We start from the raw sequence: 22093 nt of genomic DNA on the forward strand, positions 1-22093 counted from the left end.
ATCCCACGTAGCGGGGAGGGCAGTGATTTCACCCGCCAAGTTGGCTCAGTCAGAGAGAGAGGGTAGGGCTCTTTTTAATGTGAACGCATCCGTGCTCTCCCTCCTAACCTGGTCTTGGCTTTTACTTCTGCCCTTTGGAGAATGTTCCATGGCCACGGGGCTCCCTCTTTCACAGCAGGGTTGGTTTTATTGAAGGGACTTAGAATGTCTCCATTTTTCTGTCGTACGTGATGATCGCTGTGCGCGTGTGGGCCCCAGACGTTTCACGGTGGAGTGGACCAGACGGAAGGAACCCAGCAGTCGGGTCTGCCGGTGGCCCCCGAGACGGGCCGGCACTCTCCCAGCCCCTCTGATCCTTGAGAGGATAGACATGCGTGTCCTCCGTGTGCAGGAGCAGCTGCCGCAGCCTTTGTTTCCGCTGCATTCGCCGCCTCGTCGCCTCGGATAGGGCTCGGTCCGGGGCAGAGTGGAGGGAAGGCCCAGCCGGGGGCCTCCGCACGAGGGCAGGGGCAGAGAGGGACTCGGTGTTGGTTTTCTCTGTCAGCTGGATAATGTTTTATTAGAGAAGCTGTACGTTTACCAAAAAATCGTGCAGAGAATCATTATATTATTTTTTATTATATTTTTGAAAAACTGTGGTGACAATATAAAATTTGCCGCTTTAGCCATTTTTAAGTGTACAGTTCAGTGGCATTAGTTACATTTACAAGGTTAATTTACGTTTACATTAGTCACAATGTGAATTAATTATATTTACAATGGCTGCCATCACCAGGATCCATTATCGAAACTTTTCTGTCACCCAGAGGAGCTCTGCACTTCTTCGTCTACTTTCTAATCTACTTCCTGTCCCCATGAATTTGCTTATTCTAGATACTTCATCTGAGTAGAATCACACAGGACTTGTCCGTTTGTGCCTGGCTTATTCCACACAGCATCGCGTCTTCGGGGAGATGAATTTGTGTTTAGCCCTTGCTGTCTGAGGACGCCCCTTGGAGGCTCGGAGGCTCTGGGGTCCCAGCCACGCAGCTGGGATTTCCAGGCCCCATTCGGCCCCAGTGGCATCTGTCAGTTTCAGCCATTCTGACTGGGAAGGTCTGTGCACATGGCTCATTGTGTGAACAGCCGCACTCTCAGGGCTGGCTGCTGTCCCCCGTCCCCGTTGTGTGGTGGGGGGCCAGGGTGGGGATCTAGAAAGACAGTGGGCTCTGGAGTGTGCAGGTTTGAGCCCTGGCCCCATCTCTGAGCTCAGATTCCCACCTGGGAAATGGGGGCACTCTCTGGGTCCAGCGGGAGAATGAGGCTAAGTAAGGCCTGCCCTGCAGTGGGCACGGAGTGGGACCCAAAAAATGCTAGTTATGATCTCGGTTTCCTTTTCATCAATATGTTTTCCTACTTTTCTTCTCCCCCTCAATCTCCTTTTCTCTCTCTTTTCTCCCCTTCCCCCCTACAACCTTCCATAGCTCTGCCCGCTTCTCTTGGTCCTAAAGTGCACACGTACACACGTATGCACACATGCACACAACACACAAATATGCCTTTCACACATAAATGCACGAAGTACACACAGACATACCCATATAGTCATGTGCACACACATATAGCACACAAATACACCCTATACACATAAATGCACACACAAATACACGCCATACTCTCATGTGCACACATAAATACACAGCACACAAATACCCCTTAAGGAACGGTATCTTCCTGAGCCCTTCCCCAGGCCCTGCCGCTCTCTCCTGCCTCATCCTGGGCCTCGTGCATTTCCTTCCCTTCCAAGTTTTGCCCTTTTCTTTATGTGCATCTTCCGTGGATGCCTGTGGGACTGCTTCAGGATGCGTCTTCACGTCCTCATCCTGAGCACCATCTCATGGTGTTCTCCAATCACTTGCTGTGCCAGTTTGAATGTATTATGTCCCCCAAAAGCCATATTCTTTGATGCAGTCTTGTGGGGCAGACGTTTTGGTGCTGATAAGATTTGCATGGAAATGCGCCCCACCCTACTATAGGTGATAACTCTGATGAGAGATTTCCAGGGAGGCATGGCCTCACCCATTCAGGGTAGGCCTTGATCAGTGGAGCCATATAAATGGGCTGAAAAGCAGAAGGAACTCAGTGCAGCTGTGAGTGATGTTTTGAAGAGGCGCTACAGCCAAGAGGGACACTTTGAAGAAAGCACAGGAGCTGCAGATGAGAGACAGTTTGAAGACGACCGTTGAAAGCAGACTCTTGCTCCGGAGAAGCTGAGAGAGGACAAATACCCCAAGTGCAACTAAGAGTGACATTTTTGAGGAACTGCAGCCTAGAGAGGAACATCCTGGGAGAAAGCCATTCTGAAACCAGAACTCTGGAGTAGACACCAGCCACGTGCCTTCCCAGCTAACAGAGGTTTTCTGGACACCATTGGCCATCGTCCAGTGAAGGTGCCGGATTGCTGATGTGTTATCTTGGACACTTTATGGCCTTAAGACTGTAACTGTGTAACCAAATAAACCCCTTTTATAAAAGCCAATCCATCTCTGGTGTTTTGCATTCTGGCGGCATTAGTGAACTAGAACACTTGCTTTCCCTGAGTTGCTTTGCACCTGCCGTGTGGTGAGACTCAGAGACCTGGCTCACGACCTTTAGCTGTTGGGTGGTGGTTGTTACGTCTTGTGAATGTGCTGCAGTATGTTTATTCATTTCCTTATCGACAAATGTATACGTTGGTTCCAGTTTTAGTTTGTTTTTTTGTTTTTTAATGCTTGAAAGGTCTTTTACTGACCAACATGTCTCTGTGGCTAAAATATGTATATAAATTGAGATTAATTTTTTTTTTTTTGAATTTCACGTATCTAGAAGCTCTAAGGGAGAATTGTTCTTCTAGTTTGGGCGACCATTAGAAACACAGCTGAATCTCGTTATTTGCAGTCTGTATTTGCGAATTCACCTACTTGCTAAAATTCATTGGTAAACATAAAATCAGTACTTGCAGTGCATTGCACCGCAGATGTATGGTGAAAACTTTTGAGTCCCCTGTTGCACACATTCCCAGCTGAGGTTTTTCATACTGCTAAACAAGTGCTATTTTTGTGGTACATTTAGTGCCACATTTTCTCATTTTTGTTGATGGTTTCTCTGTTTAAAGTGGCATCTAAGCATCATGTTGACGCACCAGAGGCTGTGGTGTACCTTAAGGAGAAAATACGTGTTAGATTAGGTTAGTTCACTCATGAGTTACTGGTGCTGTCGGCCGTGAGTTCAATATCGGCGATACATATTAAGAAGGTGTTTCTCAACAGAAACATATAAAACAAGGCTGTTTGTTGATCGACTGATGAAAATGTTGTGACCACAGGTTTGCAGGGGCATAACCCTGTACTTCCCCAAGGAGCAGTGGTCCAGTATTTGCTAATTCAGTGTTTCTGGTGATTTTATAGGATATAGCTACCGCCAACAAGGATTGATTGTATAAACATAAACTGAAATTATAATCAAAGCTCTACATGAGAATTTTTCTTTTGGTTTGAGTGGCCACTACAAATACCCAGCTGATCCTAACAAAATAGATGTTACAATTTTTGTAAGTAATAAACGTAAATACTAAAAAAGTACATTGGAAATGTATATCATCATTAAATGGGTGGATTTTTTTTTTTTTTTTTTTTTTTTTTTTTTTTCATTTTTATTGAGATTGTTCAGATACCATACAATTATCCAAAGATCCAAAGTGTACAATCACTTGCCCCTGGGTACCCTCATACAGCTGTGCATCCATCACACTTAATTTTTGTTCAATTTTTAGAAACTTTTCATTACTCCAGACAAGAAATAAAGTGAAAGATGAAAAAAGAAAAAAAGAAAAGGAAACTCTAAACTTCCCCTATCCCTAACCAACCCCCCTCAATTGTTGACTCCTAGTATTGATATAGTACGTTTGTTACGGTTTATGAAAAAATGTTGAAATACTACTAACTGTAGTATATAGTTTGTAATAGGTATATAGTTCTTCCCTATATGCCCCTCTATTATTAACTTCTAATTGTATTGTCATACATTTGTTCTGGTTCATGAAGTGATTTCTAGTATTTGTACAATTGATCACGGACATTGCCCACCATAGGATTCAGTTTTATACATTTCCATCTTTTGACCAACTTTCCTTCTGGTGACATATATGACTCTGAGCTTCCCCTTTCCACCTCATTCACACACCATTCGGTGCTGTTAGTTATTCTCACATCTTGCTACCAACACCCCTGTTCATTTCCACACATTTAAGTTCATCCTAATTGAACATTCTGCTCATACTAAGCAACCACTCCCCATTCTTAAGCCTCGTCCTATATCTTGGTACCTTATACTTCATGTCTATGAGTTTACATATTATAATTAGTTCCTATCAGTGAGACCCTGCAATAATTGTCCTAATGTGTCTGGCTTATTTCACTCAGTATATTGCCCTCAAGGTTTTGCCATCAACCCATTTTTTTTAATATGGTTTTGTTCACTCACCATACATTCCATCCCAAGTAAATAATCGATGGTTTTCTGCATGGTCATACATTTATGTGTTCACCACCTTCACCACTATCTATATAAGAGCATCTACATTTCTTCCACAAGGCAGGAGGGAGAGTCAAAGAAGGTAGAGAGGCAAAAGAAAGAGGAAACAAAAAAATGACAGCTAGGAAGCAGCAAAAGGAAAAATAACCTTAAATCAAAGTAGAATAAAGAATCAGACAATACCACCAATGTCAAGTGTCTGACATGCCTCCCCTATCCCCCCCTCTTATCTGCATTCACCTTGGTATATCACCTTTGTTACATTAAAGGAAGCATAATACAATGATTCTATTAGTTACAGTCTCTAGTTTATGCTGATTGCATCCCTCCCCCAATGCCTCCCCATTTTTAACACCTTGCAAGGTTGACATTTGCTTGCTCTGCCTCGTAAAAGAACATATTTGTACATTTTATCACAATTGTTGAATACTCTAGATTTCACGAAGTTACACAGTCCCAGTCGTTATCTTTCCTCCTTTCTTGTGGTGTCTCACATGCTCCCCACCTTCCTCTCTCAACCATATTCATAGTTACCTTTGTTCAGTGTACTTACATTGTTGTGCTACCATCTCCCAAAATTGTGTTCCAAACCACACACTCCTGTCTTCTATGACCCTGTAGTGCTCCCTTTAGTATTTCCTGTGGGGCAGGTGTCTTGTTCACAAAGTCTCTCATTGTCTGTTTGTCAGAAAATATTTTGAGCTCTCCGTCATATTTGAAGGACAGCTTTGCTGGATACAGGATTCTTGGTTGGTGGTTTTTCTCTTTCAGTATCTTAAATATATCACACCACTTCCTTCTTGCCTCCATGGTTTCTGCTGAGAGATCCGCACATAGTCTTATTAAGCTTCCTTTGTATGTAATGGATTGCTTTTCTCTTGCTGCTTTCAGGATTCTCTCTTTGTCTTTGACATTTGATAATCTGATTATTAAGTGTCTTGGCATAGGCCTATTCATATCTCTTCTGTTTGGAGTATGCTGCGCTTCTTGGATCTGTAATTTTATGCCTTTCATAAGAGATGGGAAATTTTCATTAATTATTTCCTCTATTATTGCTTCTGCCCCCTTTCCCTTCTCTTCTCCTTCTGGGACACTAATGATACGTACATTATTGTACTTTGTTTCATCCTTGAGTTCCCGGAGACATTGCTCATATTTTTTCATTCTTTTCTCCATCTGCTCCTTTGCGTGTAGGCTTTCAGGTATTTTGTTCTCCAGTTCCTGAGTGTTTTCTTCTGCCTCTTGAGATCTGCTGTTGTATGTTTCCATTGTGTCTTTCATCTCTTGTGTTGTGCCTTTCATTTCCATAGTTTCTACTAGTAGGTTTTTTGAACTTTTGATTTCTGCTGTATACATGTCCAGTGCTTCCTTTACAGCCTTTATCTCTTTTGCAATATCTTCTCTAAACTTTTTGAATTGATTTAGCATTAGTTGTTTAAATTCTTGTATCTCAGATGAAGTGTACGTTTGTTCCTTTGACTGGGCCATAACTCTGTTTTTCTTAATGTAGGTTGTAATTTTCTGTTGTCTAGTCATGGTTTCCTTGGTTATCCAAATCAGGTTTTCCCAGACCAGAACAGGCTCAGGTCCCAGAGGGAAGAAATATTCAGTATCTGGTTTCCCTGCGGGTGTGTCTTAGAAAATTGCTCCACCCTTTGATGCCTCGGGTCACTGTGCTTTTCTGCCCAGCAGGTGACGCCTGTCCGCCTATAATTCTTGACTGGTGTGAGGCGGTATGGCCGTGTTCCCCCAGGCTCTGGGGTCTGGTTCTGAATGGAAAGGGCCCCACCCCTTTCCTCCTAGAGAAGACAGAGCCCCCAGGTGGAGGTCATTAGCATTTCAATGGTCTCGCTCTGCTTGTGGTGTCTCCACCCTTCCCAGAGTCACAGCCCTGGAAACTAAAAATGACTGGGGCTTTCTCCACTGAGCCAAAAAAGAAACAGCTAGTCCCCTTCAGATCGAGTCCAAGGCAACCCTCCTGCTCTCCCAGGTCAGTCGTCACCCAAAGCCTCTGTCTGTTTTTTGGGGCTGCGTACCTGTAGTGAGCAGTTCACACTCGCTGCTTAAAACCCCAGTTGGAGCTCAGCTGAGCTGTATTCGCTTGCTGGGAGAGAGCTTCTCTCTGGCACCACGCAGCTCCGCAGCTCGGGCTATTGGGGAGGGGATCTCCCAACCTGGTTCCGCAGGTTTTACTTACAGATTTTATGCTGTGTTCTCGGGCATTCCTCCCAATTCAGGTTGGTGTATGATGAATGGATGGTCTCGTTTGTCCCCCCGCAGTTATTCTGGATTATTTACTAGTTGTTTCTGGTTTTTTGTAGTTGTTCCAGGGGGACTACTTAGCTTCCACTCCTCTCTATGCTGCCATCTTGCCCGAGTCCAGTCCATCCAGTTTTCTTAAAAATAACAGCATTATTGAGATATAATTCACATATTATACAGTTTAATTCATGGTTTTTAGTATGATCACAGAGTCCTGGCAGCCATCACCAGTCATTTCCAGAACGTGGTTCCAGTGATGAGGTTTTGACATCACCACCACTGCTGCAACAGACATCCTTTCCCCAGGTCTCAAAGCTTTTAAAAATAATTTTTCTCGTTTCAGTAGTAAAATGCATTCATTGTAGAAAGCAAAAAGAAGTAGCAGTCACCTATACCTCTTAATCCAGTGATTTTAGCTCACGCAGTTACACCGCTGAAGTTATTAAAGCTGGAAACCGCAGTACCGCTTTGGCACCAGCTATATGTAGGTCATGGAAAGTGCTGTGGGGAAGAAGAGGGCAGAGAAGAGGATGGGGAGGTTCAGCAGGCGGGCAGGGGGTGGCACCTGTTCACAGGAGTGGTCGGATAAGCCCTCGCTGAGAAGGTAACGTGGGGAGAAGGCTCCAGGAGCAGCTTTTGGGAAGGCTCTTGCTAAGGGAAGAAACAGCAGGCGCAAAGGGTTGGCAGGGTCACGTTTTACAGGGCCTGGCGGGCCGTGGGGAGGAGTGTGGGAAGCCCCTGGAAGTTTAGAGCAGTGAGATGTGGAGAACAGACTTTGGGGGCACAAAGGAAGGAAGTGTGGGGACCAGCCGGGCAGATTGCAGTGCTGCAGGCAGGAGACGCGTGGCTTTGACGGGTGGGGCTGTTGAAATGTGTTAGGATCAGGAGCCTGGAGAGGAGAAAGCCGGGAGCCACCCAGCCTGGGTTTCAGAAGCCCACTGAGGTGTTTAGCTTGTGCTCCGTAACAAGTTACTGCAAAGTTAGCAGCTTAAAGTAAGGATAAATGCTTACTGTCTCACATAGTTGTGGGTCAGGAATTTGGGAGCTTGCAGGGTGGTTCTGGCTCAGGCTCTCTCTTGAGGAGGCTGCTGTCTCCTAAACTTGGCTGTGGCCGGAGAATTCACCCCAGGATGCTCCCTCACCGGGCTGAGCTCACCTCCGAGGTGGGAGACCTTGGTGCTCACCATGTGGCCCTCTCCAGGCGGCTGCTCAAATGTCCTCACAGCCTGGCAGCTGGCTGCCCCCAGAGCCCTGGGAAGGCGGCTCGGTTGTTTCCACAAGGTCAGCCTGGCCACGGTGAGAGGAGGCCCCTCGGAGACGTGCCCCCCCCCCCCCAGGAGGTGTGAGCCACTAGGGCCGCTTTCTGCCTCTAGAGAGGAAACTGGGGCCTTGGGAGGTACAGAGCGGTTGGTCGTGAATGGCCCCAGGAGGAGGTCAGAGAGGGTGGCTTCCGGCCCAGGGACCTGTCTCCCACCTCAGGTTCTTGGGGTCCCGGGCACATCCGCCTGGAAAGGTGCGCAGGGGCAGCCTGGCTCCCAGGCCCTCTTCTGCCCTGTCCCGAGCCTGCCCTCCAGCAGCAGGGCTGCCCAGCCTGTTTCTGGCTCACGCTGCAGTCTGTCTCTGAGCCAGGAAAGTCAGGGGCCCAGTCACCACTAAGGGTGGCCCAGACATTCAGACCTGCTCGGCCACCCCCAGCGGTCTCTCCTTCCCGCCTCCGTTGGATGCTCAGTGTGCCTGGTGGCCAGGCCACTGGTGCTGAGTTAGTGAGCGTGGATCACCCTTGGTGGGCTGGGTGGGGTGGCTGGGCCCAGCCGGCCAGTAGTGTGGTCCCGGGACTACCCCTGCCGCAGCCTGGAAGCCATCCGCCCACTGGCCCCTGGCGTTGTGCGAAGTCTTTGCGTGTTAACATGCACCATGCTTTCAGCGCACTGGGGTCAGTGCATAAATCAGTGTGATTTGGAGGGCATCTTTGTGTTCCCCTCTGTTCCGGTTTGCTAATGCTATCATGATGCAAAATACCAGAAATGGGTTGGCTTTTATAAAGAGGGTTTATTTGATTTCAAAGTTACAGTCTGAAGGCCATGAAAATGTCCAAATGAAGGCATCAACACAAGTGTACCTTCATCGAAGAAAGGCCAGTGGCGTGCAGAAAACCGCTGTCAGCTGGGAAGGCCCGTGGCTGGTGTCTGCTCGTCCCGGGCTCTGTTCTAGCTCCTCCCTCAGCTCCTGTGCGTTCTTCAAAGTGTCGCTCTTGGCTCTAGCACCTCCTTCTGTCTGTGAGCACTTTTATAGGACTCCAGTGATTCAATTCAGACCCACCCTCGACAGGTGGGGTAACATCTCCATGGAAATTATCTAGTCAAGGTCTCGCCCACAGTTGATTGAGTCACATCTCCATGGAAACACTCAATCAAAGGATTCCAACCTAATCAACACTAATACATCTGCCCCCACAAGATTGCATCAAAAAACATGGCATTTTCGGGGACATGGTACATCCAAACCAGCACACCCTTTATTTCCACTATTATTTTTTATTGTGGTAAAAAAATGTATAACATAAAAATGGCCATTTTATCCATTTTTGAGTGTACAATTCAGTGACATTCACAAAGTTGTGCAACCATTACCACTATCTGAGTTTTTTCACCACCCCAAACAGAAGGTCTGCCCCCATTAAGCAATATCTCCCCATTCCTCCCTCCCTCAGCCCCTGTTAACCCCTAATCTATTTCCTGTTTCTGTTAGTTTGCCTATTCTGGATATTCCATATAAGTGGAGCAATACAATATTTGCCCTTTTGTGTCTGGCTTATTTCACTCAACATGATGTCTCCAGGGTTCGTCCTTGTCCCAGGGATCAGCCCTTCATTTATTCTTACAGCTGGATCATATTCCATTGTCGTTTCCCCTGTGGCCGGACGCTGGCTGGTGTCCCTCTCCTGGCTTTGGGGAGAGGGCTGCTGTGAACGCTGGCGTCCAAGCCTCTGTCTGAGCCCCTGCTTTCAGTTCTCTAATGTGTGCGCCTAGAAGTGGGATTGCGGGTCATATGGTAAATCTATTGTTGACTTTTTGAGGAACTTCTGAATTGTCTTCCACAGTGGCTGTGCCTCCACTCTTTATTTTTACCAGCTTAAAAACCGCACGAGTGCAGGTTCCCTGCAGAATAGAACGTTTGGTCTTTTGTCCCCACTGCATCTACCTGCCGCCCCAGCTGCGTTTCCTTCCCAGCTTTCCTTCATGCGCGTACAGCTTGTATCACACCTGAGCTTGTGCCTTTACCCCAAAATGGGGTCTGGGAAGACAGCCATTTGTTTTTTTGCTGACAACTATTTTGTGACTCTTCCCTATCAGCGCATCCAAGTTTAGCAGCTGTAGTATACCATACAATCAGGGTGCCATAGTTTATTTAATTGGTTGCCGCTTTATTACCTTTCCCCTGCTTGGCTCTCCGTGGCTCTTTCTCTGCGGGGCTTAGGGCTGGGGTTGGTCCGGCCCCTGCCCACTGCCCCGGCTTCTGTTCCCTGCCATCAAGAGCAGTCGGGCCGGGCTCCAGCTGGACCCTGGCTCGGGCCCTTGCCCAGGGGAACTGCTGGCCTTGCCACCCAGGCTGCTGCAGACATGACCGTGCCCCCTGGTTGCCTTGGGCTGCAGTTCTCAGAAAGGGACGTGGCCCCACAGAGGCCGCCACAGTGGTTCTGAGAGGCCAGTCCCCACGGGGGGCCCATAAGGACCCACCTGGGCTCTGGTGACCAGAAGCCCGTGCCACGCATGAAGCTGGGGTTTGCACATCACGGTGTTCACAGAATTCCACAGGGCCCCGAGGTCGCCTGGGCCACCTTCTCTGCCAGACAGAAACGGGGGAGAGAGGTGACGCCTCGGACCTGGAAGTGGGGAGAGCCGGCACCCCCTGCGTCTTCCCCAGTGAGGCTGAGAGCTCACTTGTTTGGATCTGACTGGAGTCTGGTGCAGTTCATCCTTTTACTTATGCAAGAAATACTGATTCCGTTCCCAGTGTCTGCCGGGGGGCCTAGGGGAAAGCAGGTGTGGCCCCAGGCCTCACAGAGGAAGACTCCCCCAGTGCAGTCACAGCCCCGGTGCGCGGGGAGTTCTGAACTGTGGCGGGTGCAGAGATGGATTTGGGGTGGGAGGAGCTGCCCTGGTCTGGGGGTCAGGGAGGCTTCCCGGGGTAGGGGTGTTGGAGCTGGGGGCTGACGGAGGAGCAGCTGTGACCTGGGGTCCAGGGGTGCAGCAGAGGGGCCGGTTCACGGAGGCCGGCAGGATTGCCGGAAGAGCCGAGGCGCCTGGCCAGAGCAGAGGTCCACCGGAGGGCCTGGCCCGAGCTGACTTCTCCTGAGGCGGAGGCTGGCTTCGGGCTCCCACCAGGCTGCACTGAGCCTTGTCATCGACAGTCGTGTTTTCTCTCTGAAACAGGAAACTACTTTGCCTCACACTTTTTCATGGGAGGCGAGAAGTTTGACACCCCCCACCCTGAAGGTTACCTCTTCGGAGAGAACATGGACCTGAACTTCCTGGGCAACCGCCCGGTGCAGGTGAGTCTAGCAGGTGCGGCTGGGTCACTGTGGCAGTCCCTGCTCCAGCTGGGACATGTCCAGCCGCGAGGACAGGCAGGGACCGTCACCCAGCCAGACGAGTGCCTCCTCCCAGGGGTCTGTGCAGTGGGTAAATGTTGTGGACTGGGGGATGCTGGGTGCCGTCCCCCGAAAGGCACAATGGCCGGGGCCAGGTCCCTGAGGGACAAAGCAGCCTGTATTAAATCCAGCGCCTCCAGGCGCTGTGGGGTGTGGGAGGAGCTGTGTGAGCTTTGTAGATTTGATTCCAGGCCAAGAACCTCCTCATCCCAGTGGAACGGTGGGCAGGAGCCATGATGGGCAGGAGGAGGGCAAAGGCTGGTGGACGGGCTTGGACGGCACCATCCTGGCCATCAGGGAGGGGCCCCTGCAAGGGCACCTGGTGCCTGCTCTATGCCTGGCACTCGTCCATCCCCCTTGGGGATGCCGACCACAGGGAGGAAAGCATTGCATGAAGGGGAGCTGCAGGAAGACAGACGGGGAAGTATGAGAGAGGGGGACGGGGGGGGCCTTCGGTGGGGAGCTGAGACCTGACTGGCAGAAGGTGCCAGCTGTGCAGATGGTCAGGAGGAGTGCAGAGACAGGAGCAGGCCTGGCTCATGGAGAGGAGCAGGAAGGCGGGGGACCGGAGCGGTCCATGCGAGGGGCTGTGGTGGGAAGTGGGCCTGAGAGGTGGGCAGGGGCCAGCCGCAGGGCTCTGCGGGCTGGAGCAAAGCCCCCGGGTGAGAGCAGAGGAGGAAGTAGGAGGGCCTGGACCATCGTGGGGTGAGTGTGGGAACAGGATGTCCAAATGGGCCCTTGCAGTGAACGCACAAGAGGTGATGGAGGCTTGGCCAGTGTGGGAGAGGCTGCAGGGAGGAGCATCCAGATTCGGGGTGTGCTGTGGAGGTTGTGTGTGCGGAGAGGAGAGGCCAGGGCCCGGGGAGGGCTGCGGTGCCTTGGAGCCACTGGCCGAGGTGGGAGAGCCAGGAGAAGAGTGGAAGGGGGTGTCCTGCATGGGGTTGTGTTAACTCGGAGGCCCTGTGGAGTGTGCACGTGCGAAGAGGCTGGGGTTGGCAGGGCAAGTACATGTCTGGATCAGGGGTGGGGGGCCGGGCCTGGGCAGGATCACCAGGAAAGAGGGGAGCTCCATGGAGGGGAAAATGCCGAACAGGGTCCAAAGTCCTCCATAAGACCACCCTCACTTCTTACACCAGTTGCAGGTTCAGGAGTCCCCAAGAGCTCCTCAGGTTCAGTAAAATTTACTACAAGACTCCTAGAGCTTGTTGAAAGCAGTTATGCTCACGGTTACGGTTTATGACAGCGAAAGGACACAGGTTATAGTCAGCCACGGGAAGAGGTGCATGGGGTGGAATCCAGGAGGGTTCCAGACACGAGCCTTCCATTGTCCTCTCCCCGTGGAGTCAGGACAGCACATCTTTCCTGGAATTGATTCTTGGCCACATACGGAGCTCTGCCGACCAGGGAAGCCCGCCTCGGGGTCCCCTTTTACTGGGGCTCCACCACGCAGGCTCTGACCTCAGTCTCCAGTGGCTTTGCTGATACCAGGTGACCTGGAGCCCCCACCCGAAACCACCTGGTTACTTTCTGCCAGGGTCCAAGGCCCTGCCCATCCCGGCAAACAAAGACCCTCTCTCTCCTCAGGCAGGATGTTCCGGGGGCCTAGAGAGCACCTCTCAGGAGCTCAGGGTGAAGGCCAGGTCCCTCCTCGGGTGAGGTTAAGTTCTTTGCCACCCAGAGGTTTGGTTTCATATTTTGAAACGGTGGTCCCGGTGTTGGTGAGGGGCAGGCGGAAGGTCCTCTGTGTAGGAGACGGACTCCGTGTCCCTCAGGCTGCAGAATTCTGGGCCTGGAGGGGGGCCTGGAGGGGTCCCTGTGGGTCAAGGGTTTCCAGGCTGGTTTAGCCTCAGAACAGCCTGTTGGCATGAAATCTTTATCTGCTAAATGGATTGGCACCGGCGGGCTGGGCCCAGAGTCCTGCCTCTTCCCAGCTGGGGTCCAGCAGGAACCCCACGAGTTGAGGCGTCTGCGAGAATAAGAACAAGGACCCCATCTCCCACTCTTTGTGGCCCCAGCTCCTGCCCAGGGCCCGGCTCCCGCATCTCTCCTGACAGTTATTGTCGGAGGGCACCGCCTCGTTCAGGGCAGCAGCTGCAGCCAGGCCCACCACTGAGAGCGTAGCTCGAGAACCCCAAGCTTAAACTGCCTGCACCAGGGGATCCTTGGAGCCAGGGAGGGTCGCTGAGGGTCCCTTGTGGAATTGGGGTATTGCGAGTGGCTGTGATTGAGGGTTCCAGAATCCATCAGGGTGGTTCGAGTCCTGGCTTTCCCACACACGATGCCCGGTTGCCTGTGCCTTCCTCCGATGTAAAAGGAGAGTGATGATGACACAGCATTTAGCACCGTGCCTCACTCTCGGAGAACCCAGATGTCCTGTTCGCATTGGGACAGTTGTCTGAGGGTCCCTGTTCTCTGTCCCCTGCCCCTTCCTGGAGGCACCTGGGACAGCTTTGGGTTTTTCCCTCCTAGTTTCCTTACGTCACTCCCCGCCCCCCCACGAGCCGGTGAAGACGCTGCGGAGCCTGGTGAACATCCGGAAGGACTCCCTGCGGCTCGTAAGGTAACTCCAGCCTCAGGGTGGCCTGGGCCCGGGGCTCTGCGATGCCAGGGGCTCTGGGGGTGCACCAGGCCGCACGGAAGGCCCAGTTCCTGGGCAGAGGCAGCCTGGGTAGGGCTACCCTGTCTCTGCCCCCTCAGTGGAGTCAGGGGCTCCAGCTGGATGCTTGGGGACAGGAGGGCAGTGGGGGAGCAGGATGGAGCCGGATCCTTTAACCCACGGTTCTCACCTGGGGTGACTGTGCTCCCAGGGGACAAGGGGCAACGTCTGGAGACGTTGCTGTTGTCAGAACCAGGGTGAGGGGTGCTGCTGGCATCTGGGGTCAAGGCCAGGGCGGCTGCCAAGCATCCTACAAGGTGTAGGAGGCTCCACAGCAAAGAATCCTCTGGCCAAGGTTGAGACGCTGCTTTAGACCCGAAGGCTTGAGGCGGCTGGGGCCATCTCCAGACCAAGAGCATTCTTTTCCCTTTTCCACGGGCGGGAAGAAAGGAAAGGAGAGCTTTGGGCTGTTTGGGCCTCGTCCAAATGGAAAACAGAGATTCACATTTGCTGGGGAAGTGGGGTGTGTGCGAGCAGCAGCTCCCAGGGCCCGTGGACGGACAGTGCACGCTGCACAGCGGCCCTCGCCCGCTGACGCCCCTCCCCTGCCTCCCTCGGGCAGGTACAAGGACGACGCCGACAGCCCCTCGGAGGACAGCGAGAAGCCCCGGGTCCTCTACAGCCTGGAGTTCACCTTCGATGCCGACACCCGGGTGGCCATCACCATCTACTGCCAGGCGGTGGAGGAGTTCCTGAATGGCATGGCCCTGTGAGTTCCCACGGGCGCCAGGGTCCTGACCCAGGCCAGGGAGGGCACCTTGGGGCTCCCGTGGCAGTGGGGGGTGGGGGGTGGCCTGGGCCCCGAGTGGCGCTGCTTCTGTCTATTGAGCCTTGGAAGACAGTGTGATGTGAAATAAAGCTCCTACTGGCCAAAAAAGATAGGAGTCTGCAACCTCAGCACGAGCCTGGGGGAGCTGCCCCTGGTCTCCAAGGCTCGGCTCTGCCTGGCGTGGCCTTTAGGGGCAGCAGAAGGGTGTGTCTTCCCGCGCTGGACAGAACCACTCCAGGTTCTGAGTCCCGGCCCAGCCCTGTCCCCTCTGGGTGGCTTGGCGTGGGCGTCGAGAGCCACCCTCCGGGCACAGCTCTTTCCACGTAATGAGTGCCCCTAATAGGAGCCTAATCCGCACTCAGTCAGAACTTGCCACTGTGGGGGCAGAGCAGGCGCTGCTGGAATGTTCCACAGGGCTGCCGGCTGGCACTCAGGAGAGGAATAGTCTCATTTTCTACTTTTCCTTCTGAAGGCTTTTTGTTGACCCAAGCACTAGATTCCTGTTTTAATTACACAAGTAATTCATGAGTGTGTTCTTATAAACAAAGGATTCCAGGCTACAGAAGGACAGGATTTGGAGGGAAAAGTATCTGCCCCTGCCCATGCCCCCTGGAGGGGACCACAACCCAGGGGCTGCAAATACCAGACACACCCTGATTTGGTGTCTTTTCCCTGGTTTCCAGCCCTCGCTGAGGCCAGCCACACTGTGGTGCCACACTGGCTCTTTCCAGGGTGACTCTGCAAGCCTGATGTTGTCCTTCGGAGTGTTCGCGGGCTCTGGTCCCAGCCAGGAGGGAGGGGGACATGCCTGACAGCAGGTGCTGGGATGCTGCCCACCTGGAGCATGGCTTGCATGCTGTCCCAGGGGAGGAGCTGGGTCTGGGAGGTAGATGAGGGGCCCCACACCCCTCATACCCCCCCAACCTAGGCAGCGCTGCCTCTGTGTCAGGCCCTGGGCTCCTGTGTAAGATATACTTTTGGAGAGGGCTCTGACTGCCCATAAGAGTTTGGAACACAGAGAAGATGGTCCGGCACGCCTGGGCGTCGGGCACCCTGTAGGCTGCTTCATTGCACCCATGGCTGGGGCTCTGCCTTTCCAGGACTCCTTGCTCAGGGGTGGGTGGCAGGAGAAGTGCTGCAGTCCCTTTCCTTCCTGAGCTGAGCAGCAGGCAGCTGCAGGGGCAGCCGCATGCATTCATGGGTCCCCCCACCCTCCCGGTTGGCTGGACATGAGTGGTGTTAGCACAGAAGCCACTGGCACAGAGAGAGGCAGGAGTGGCTCCAGGAGGCACCGTACTGCAGCCAGCCTGGAAACTTTCCATTTGCACCTCAGGTCAGGTGACTCTCTCACCCCTTCCCCAACTTCCTCTCCTGCTTCCTGACAAGGAAACCGAGGCTCAGAGAGGAAACTGGCCAGGCCCAGGGTCCCCTGGCTTACTGGAGGAAAGCCCAGGTCTGCATGAGTGCAGGGTCCAAGCTGTGCCTTGCCCCCCCGCCCCCCACGCTGGTCCCTGCCCAGTCCCTGCGGGGTCTCTGGAGGAGGGGCAGGGCCTTCTGCCCCTGGGTGCCAGGGTGGACCTGCCGCAGCCCTGAGGACAAAAGCACCCTGTTTTTCTACCACCAGCCTCTCACACAAAATGTGCCACGGCTCTTGCAAGAGTGTCCTTTGTCCAGGAGACCCAGAGAGGCTCCAGGGGACAATGAGCAGGGATGGGGCAGAGGACGTGGGCAAAGGGTGTGTGCAAGATCCTGGTGATCCCTTCCATGTCCCCCAGTGGGACTGACCGAATCAGAGCCAAGCTCTGCAGCTGGGGTGGAGGCCCGCGTGGTTGTTCAGAGACCATGACTATCAGGGAAGGCGTCAGAGTGTGTCAGTGTGTGAAAAGGACAGTGTGGAGAGCGGGGTGTAGGTAGGCTGCTAATTGTGTGTAAAAAAGGAAATATTCCCCCGGCGGCTCTCCCAGGAGTGATTCATAGGCCCCTTCTAGAAGCCAGTGGCTGGGGGCAAGGTGGGGGGTGGACACTTTGCACCATGAACACTGTGTACCTTTTGAATTTTCTACCATGTTCGTTCAAAAAAGTAGACAAGCTGTATCAACCAAGTGGAGAGGTGGAGGCCCAGTCTGGGAAGGTCACAGAGGTGTTGGGCAGCCATGGGCTCCGGAAGGATCGCAGCCTGGGCAGGTGGGAGGCCGTGGCGGCTTGGAGGGGCCCCCCGAGGCTGGCCTGCCACTCCCCAGCCGAGAGGAGCTGGGGACTCAGGCATGGGAGCTGCAGGCCAGAGGCTTCTCCTGGGTCCCTGAAAGAGAAGCAGCTGCCAACCCTCACTGTCGGGGGCTCCATGCCATTGGGGGGTCTTGGGGGACTGGTGAGCATGAAGGGGAGGACTCAGAGGAGTGAGTTCCTGCAGCAGTTTCACCTCCTTTCCCCTCTGCTGCCCCTCCAGGTACAGCCCCAGGAGCCCCTCGCTGCAGTCCGAGACTGTCCACTATAAGCGAGGGGTGAACCAGCAGTTCTCCCTGCCCTCCTTCAAAATCAACTTCTCAGAGTGGAAGGACGATGAGGTATTTCCCTCGCACTGCACCCCTGCTCTCCCCTTGCCCCCGTTGCTGAACCAACCCCCTCCGAGGCAGGTATGAGCACCTGAGTGCTGGCTGAGCCCGAGAGCGTCAATGGAAAACATTGAGATGGGACTTTAGGGGCAGGGAAGGGTTCCCCTGCAGAGGGGCCACAGGGCAGCAGCCTGGTGGGCTCTGATTCCGGAGGGCGGGCACCCTTCAATCCAGCAGTTCTTAGCTACGGACGCTGCGTTACACGTGCACGAAGGATGTTCATCACAGCTTTGTAATGGCAAACAGTTGGAAACAGCCTTCCTGCCCACCAAGAGGGGGTCACTTAAACCGTGGTGCGTTTACATCACGAGGCCCACGCAGCCTGGAGCAAGGCAAAGAGATGGGTGTGTGCTGATGGGGGGTGCCCTCCTGGCATGTGGGATACTGGGGAGGTGGAACTTGTAAAACAGATGCAGTGTTTATTTCACTCAGGTAACAGGAAAAATGCACAAGCCATTCCTGTAGGTGATATGTTGGTTTATAAACGTGAGGAAAAGACCAGAAGAGAGATTTGTCAAGCTGAAGGCCTCGTTATCTCTGCATAGGTTCGTTTGGAAGACAGTTACACACACATACAGACACACGGACACACACAGACACACACACAGACACACTAGACACAGACAGCACAGAGACACAGACACATAATAGAGATACACACTCACAAACACAGAGATGAACACACACACAGATGGACACAGAAACACACAGTCACACACAGACACTAGACACAGACAGACACATATAGACACACACAGACACAGACAACATAGAGACACAGACACATAATAGAGATACACACACGCACAAACACACACAGAGATGGACACAGATACAGAGAAGCACACACACAGTCACACACACAGACACTAGACACAGACACATATAGACACACAGACATACACACAGTATATCAAAGCTGTATATACTTCTGAACTTAGTTTTTTTTTTAGCAATTTATTGAGGTATAATTTACAAACCATGAAAGTCACCCATTTTAAGTATACAGTTCAGTGAATTTTAGGATTTTTAGTATACTTATGAGTTGTGCAGCCATCCCCACAGTTCAGTTTTGGAACATCCCTGCCCTCCCAGCTCTGTGTCCCGTGCCCCCTGCAGTCACTCCCCTCCTTCCCCTCCCCCTGGCACCCTCTCCTGCTCTCTGTCTCTGTGGCTTTGGCTTTTCTGGACATACCACATAAATGGAACCGGACAACCTGTGGCCCTCTGTGTCTGGCCTCCTCCACTTAGCTAAATCATATAGCATTTTAAAAGGCGGTGCTCATGTGTTACGTTATTGAAATGACATAAGGCGAGAGTGAAGGCCGCAGAGCAGGTCGGGGGTAGGAATTGGCCAGGGAGTTCCTGGCATTGAGGGTGTGGAGACAGTGAGACCAGGCCCTGGGAGGTGCTCTCAGCCATGTGCGTCTTGCTGGCCTGGGCTCTGCTGGCACCAGAAGCTCTGTCCAAACTGCTTAAGTGTGAAAAATAGGTGTTTTGAAAGAAGGAGGGGTGGTCAAAGGAAGAGCTGAACAGCCGGTCCCTGGGACCCCGCACGCAGGCACCGTGGACTCCCCACAGCCCCCATGGAAGGTTCCAAGCCCCTGCGTGCAGACTCCAGCCCAGACACTCAGTGGGACACCTGTGGTCTGCGAGCTTGGGAATGAGGCGGGGGGAGGGCAGGTGCTGTGGCAGGGTTAGGGCAGCACCCTGAAGGAGAGGGAGGGCAGGAGGGGGCTGGGGAGACACCTGTTCCACCTCCCGTCATGCCGTGCGGGCAGGTCTGGGCTGGCACTGTCCCTCGCAGCTCGGCGGAGTGGCTGAGTGGCCTCAGTTGTGGTTCTGGCCCTTGGCATTTGGGCCGGAAGCAGATCACTGGTTCCTTGCAGATATGCCGAATCAGGCCAACAGTTGGGTTCTGGACTCCGGTGAATTCGCTTGTCCTGGGAGCACACTTGGCTTGTACAGCAGCCTCACGAGCCACGTAAGGGGACCGCCTCTCCACCCTCAGAGCATCAGGGAACCCAGATCCCCGTGGCCTGTCTCCTCCACTAGTCCTTGTTCAGGGGCAGCCGCTCGGCACCTCTCCAGTATTGTCATCCCAGGATCCCCTTCCTCATCTTTGCCTTATCCCGCTGTCTCCTGGACTGATGCTTTCTTCTTTGAATCAACAGTTTCCCTAATTTTTTGTTGTTGTGGTAGCAGTGTACACATAACAGGAAATTTACCAGCAGGTAAAGGTCATGCAACCGCCTCCACTCTCTACTTCCAGAACATTGAAGGAAACCCTGCACCCACTAAGCAGTCACTCTCCACACTTTATCAGTCATTTCTGTAGATGAAAAGCCTGCTGCACCTTGCCCTAAGTAGAAGGCACCAAAAATCAAGCTCTATGGAAAACAAAAGGCCGTTGTCATTACTTCCTAGCTGGGTGCTGTCACTTGCTGAAGGCATGGCAGGGATTCTGGCAGGTGTTAGAGACATGCTGAAGACACTCGGGTGCCAAGTTTGCATTTTTCCTTTAAACCAGGTTTCTCACCCTCAGTGCTATTGACTTTTGGGGTCAGGCCATTCTTTGTGGCAGGGCCTGCCCAGGCACTATAGGCTGTTTAGCAACGTGGTGGTTTGGAGCTGTATGTACCCCAGAAAAACATGTTCCTAAACTTAACCCACCCCTGTGGGTGTGCACCCACTGTTAGTAGGACCATCTGATGAGGCTACTTCAGGTAAGCTGTAGCCCACCTCAGTCACGATGGGTCTCAGTCCTGTTCCTGGAGTGCTTTATAAGAAAATGAAATTCAGACACAGAGAGAAAGCCACAAAGCAAGAAGCTGAAATCAACGAAACTGGAAGAGAAGGGAGAGACCAGCAGACACCACCATGTGCCTTGTGACGGGAGCCAAGGATCACTGGCAGCCAGTCTTCTGGAAAAAGGCATTGCCTTGATGATAAGGCCTTGATTTGGACATTTTCCCAGCCTCAAAACTGAGCAAATCAATTCCCGTTGCTTAACCTGACCCACTTCATGGTATTTGCTTTGAGCAGCTGAGGAACTACTCAACAGACATCCCAAACTGTCTCCACACAATGCCCAGTGTCCCGAGAGGCAGCGTCACCCGCGGCTGAGAAATTGCCATGGGGAGTGACCTTGCTGGCAGGTTCCATTCTTTAACTTCCCAGCTGGTTCTCCCAAGAGCCCCTCTGGGCTGAGGCACCATGCCATCTGAGACCAGGCCGTCTTCCTTCTCTTAGTCATTTTCCCCAGATTTGCCACTTTTATGGTTATAGCAGTAATGTGTGCTTATTGTAAAAGGTGTATTACACTGAAATTTGTAAAGCTGAATACCCACCGGTTCTGTCTCCCTTTTCGAGGTAACCACTTCTGACCATCCCCACTTAGGGTATGTATTCCAGACTTCTTTCCTGTGTGCAAGTGTTTGTTTTTACAAAAATACAGAGAGACTGTGCAAATATTATTCTGCAACTTGCTTTAAAAAAAATAGCTCTGTTGAGATATAATTCTTATACCATGCAGTTTACCCTTGTAAAGTATGGAATTCAGCAGTTTGTAGTGTACTCACAGAGTTGAGCAAACATCACCAGTCAAGTTTAAAACATTTTTATGACCCCAAAAAGAAACCCTGTATCCATAGCAGTCACTCCCCATTCCTCTCCCTCCCCCACAGCCCCTGTCTCTCTCTGGATTTCCCTATTGTGGACGTTTCATATACTTGGAATCATATAATACGTGGTCTTTTGTAAGTGACTTCTTTCACTTAACCTGAAGTCTTCAGGATTCATCCGTGGAACAGAACTTCATTCTTTTTGTGACCAAATAATACGCCATTGTGTGGATAGACTGCCTTTTACTTACCCATTCATCAGCTGATGGAATTTGGGTTGTTTCTACTTTATGGCTATTATGAATGCGGCTGTCAGGAACATTTGTGAACAAGCTTGGAGCAGGCACATGTTTTCATTTCTCTTGAATACAGCTTGGTTTTTAACTTGATTTTTTAACTGCATTAGCTTGTGGACATCTTTCTGCACCTGTACTTACAGATGTCCTCAGCGGTCTTTTGTAGGCTGTAGGTTGGGGGACTTCTTTGCTAATTTTCCCTCCCTGACCTTCTCCCGGGCTCATGTTTATTTTGGGCAAAGCCCTGTTGCCTTCCTTTGCCTTTGCTTTTCCCCTGTTCCATTGTCCATGTGACTTGGGACTTGCAAAGACCCTTGCCCAGGGGCTCAGGTGGAATGGGCAACCCCAAGGCAGAGACAAGTTTCCTGTGCTGGTTCCTGCCAGGGCCACCTTGGGGAGCAGAGAGCGGGGGCCCCAGAGTTGGCGTGACATCACCCGTGCAGCCCCCTCGGCTCTTTCCTAACCCTGATGGCCGCTGTCCCTAGGAAGGCCTCCCTTGTCCCTTCATTAACAATAAAGTTAGGGTCACCTTCTGGCTCCCTCACAGGGCAGAAGCCTTCCTGACCTTTCCCAGCGTCCCTTGCGTGTTCTCAGGCTTCACTCGGGATTGTGACTTGCGAGGCACGTACAGCCTTGTGTGCCCGGCTCCGGGGAGCGCAGGTTCTGGGGAGGC

At 52.2% G+C, this 22093-nt stretch overlaps 1 protein-coding gene across 1 annotated transcript in view; it reads left to right on the forward strand.

Moving 5' to 3' along the window:
- The window catches only part of MGRN1 (mahogunin ring finger 1), a 74611-nt gene that overhangs the window by 16444 nt on the left and 36074 nt on the right, over positions 1 to 22093 (forward strand). The window contains 5 exon segments of the mRNA XM_037814109.1: positions 11247 to 11365; positions 13934 to 13948; positions 13951 to 14024; positions 14683 to 14829; positions 17336 to 17453. Coding sequence (XP_037670037.1) covers positions 11247 to 11365; positions 13934 to 13948; positions 13951 to 14024; positions 14683 to 14829; positions 17336 to 17453 — 473 coding nt within the window.

This window comes from Choloepus didactylus, chromosome 21 (assembly GCF_015220235.1).
Source record: "Choloepus didactylus isolate mChoDid1 chromosome 21, mChoDid1.pri, whole genome shotgun sequence".
NCBI lineage: Eukaryota > Metazoa > Chordata > Mammalia > Pilosa > Megalonychidae > Choloepus > Choloepus didactylus.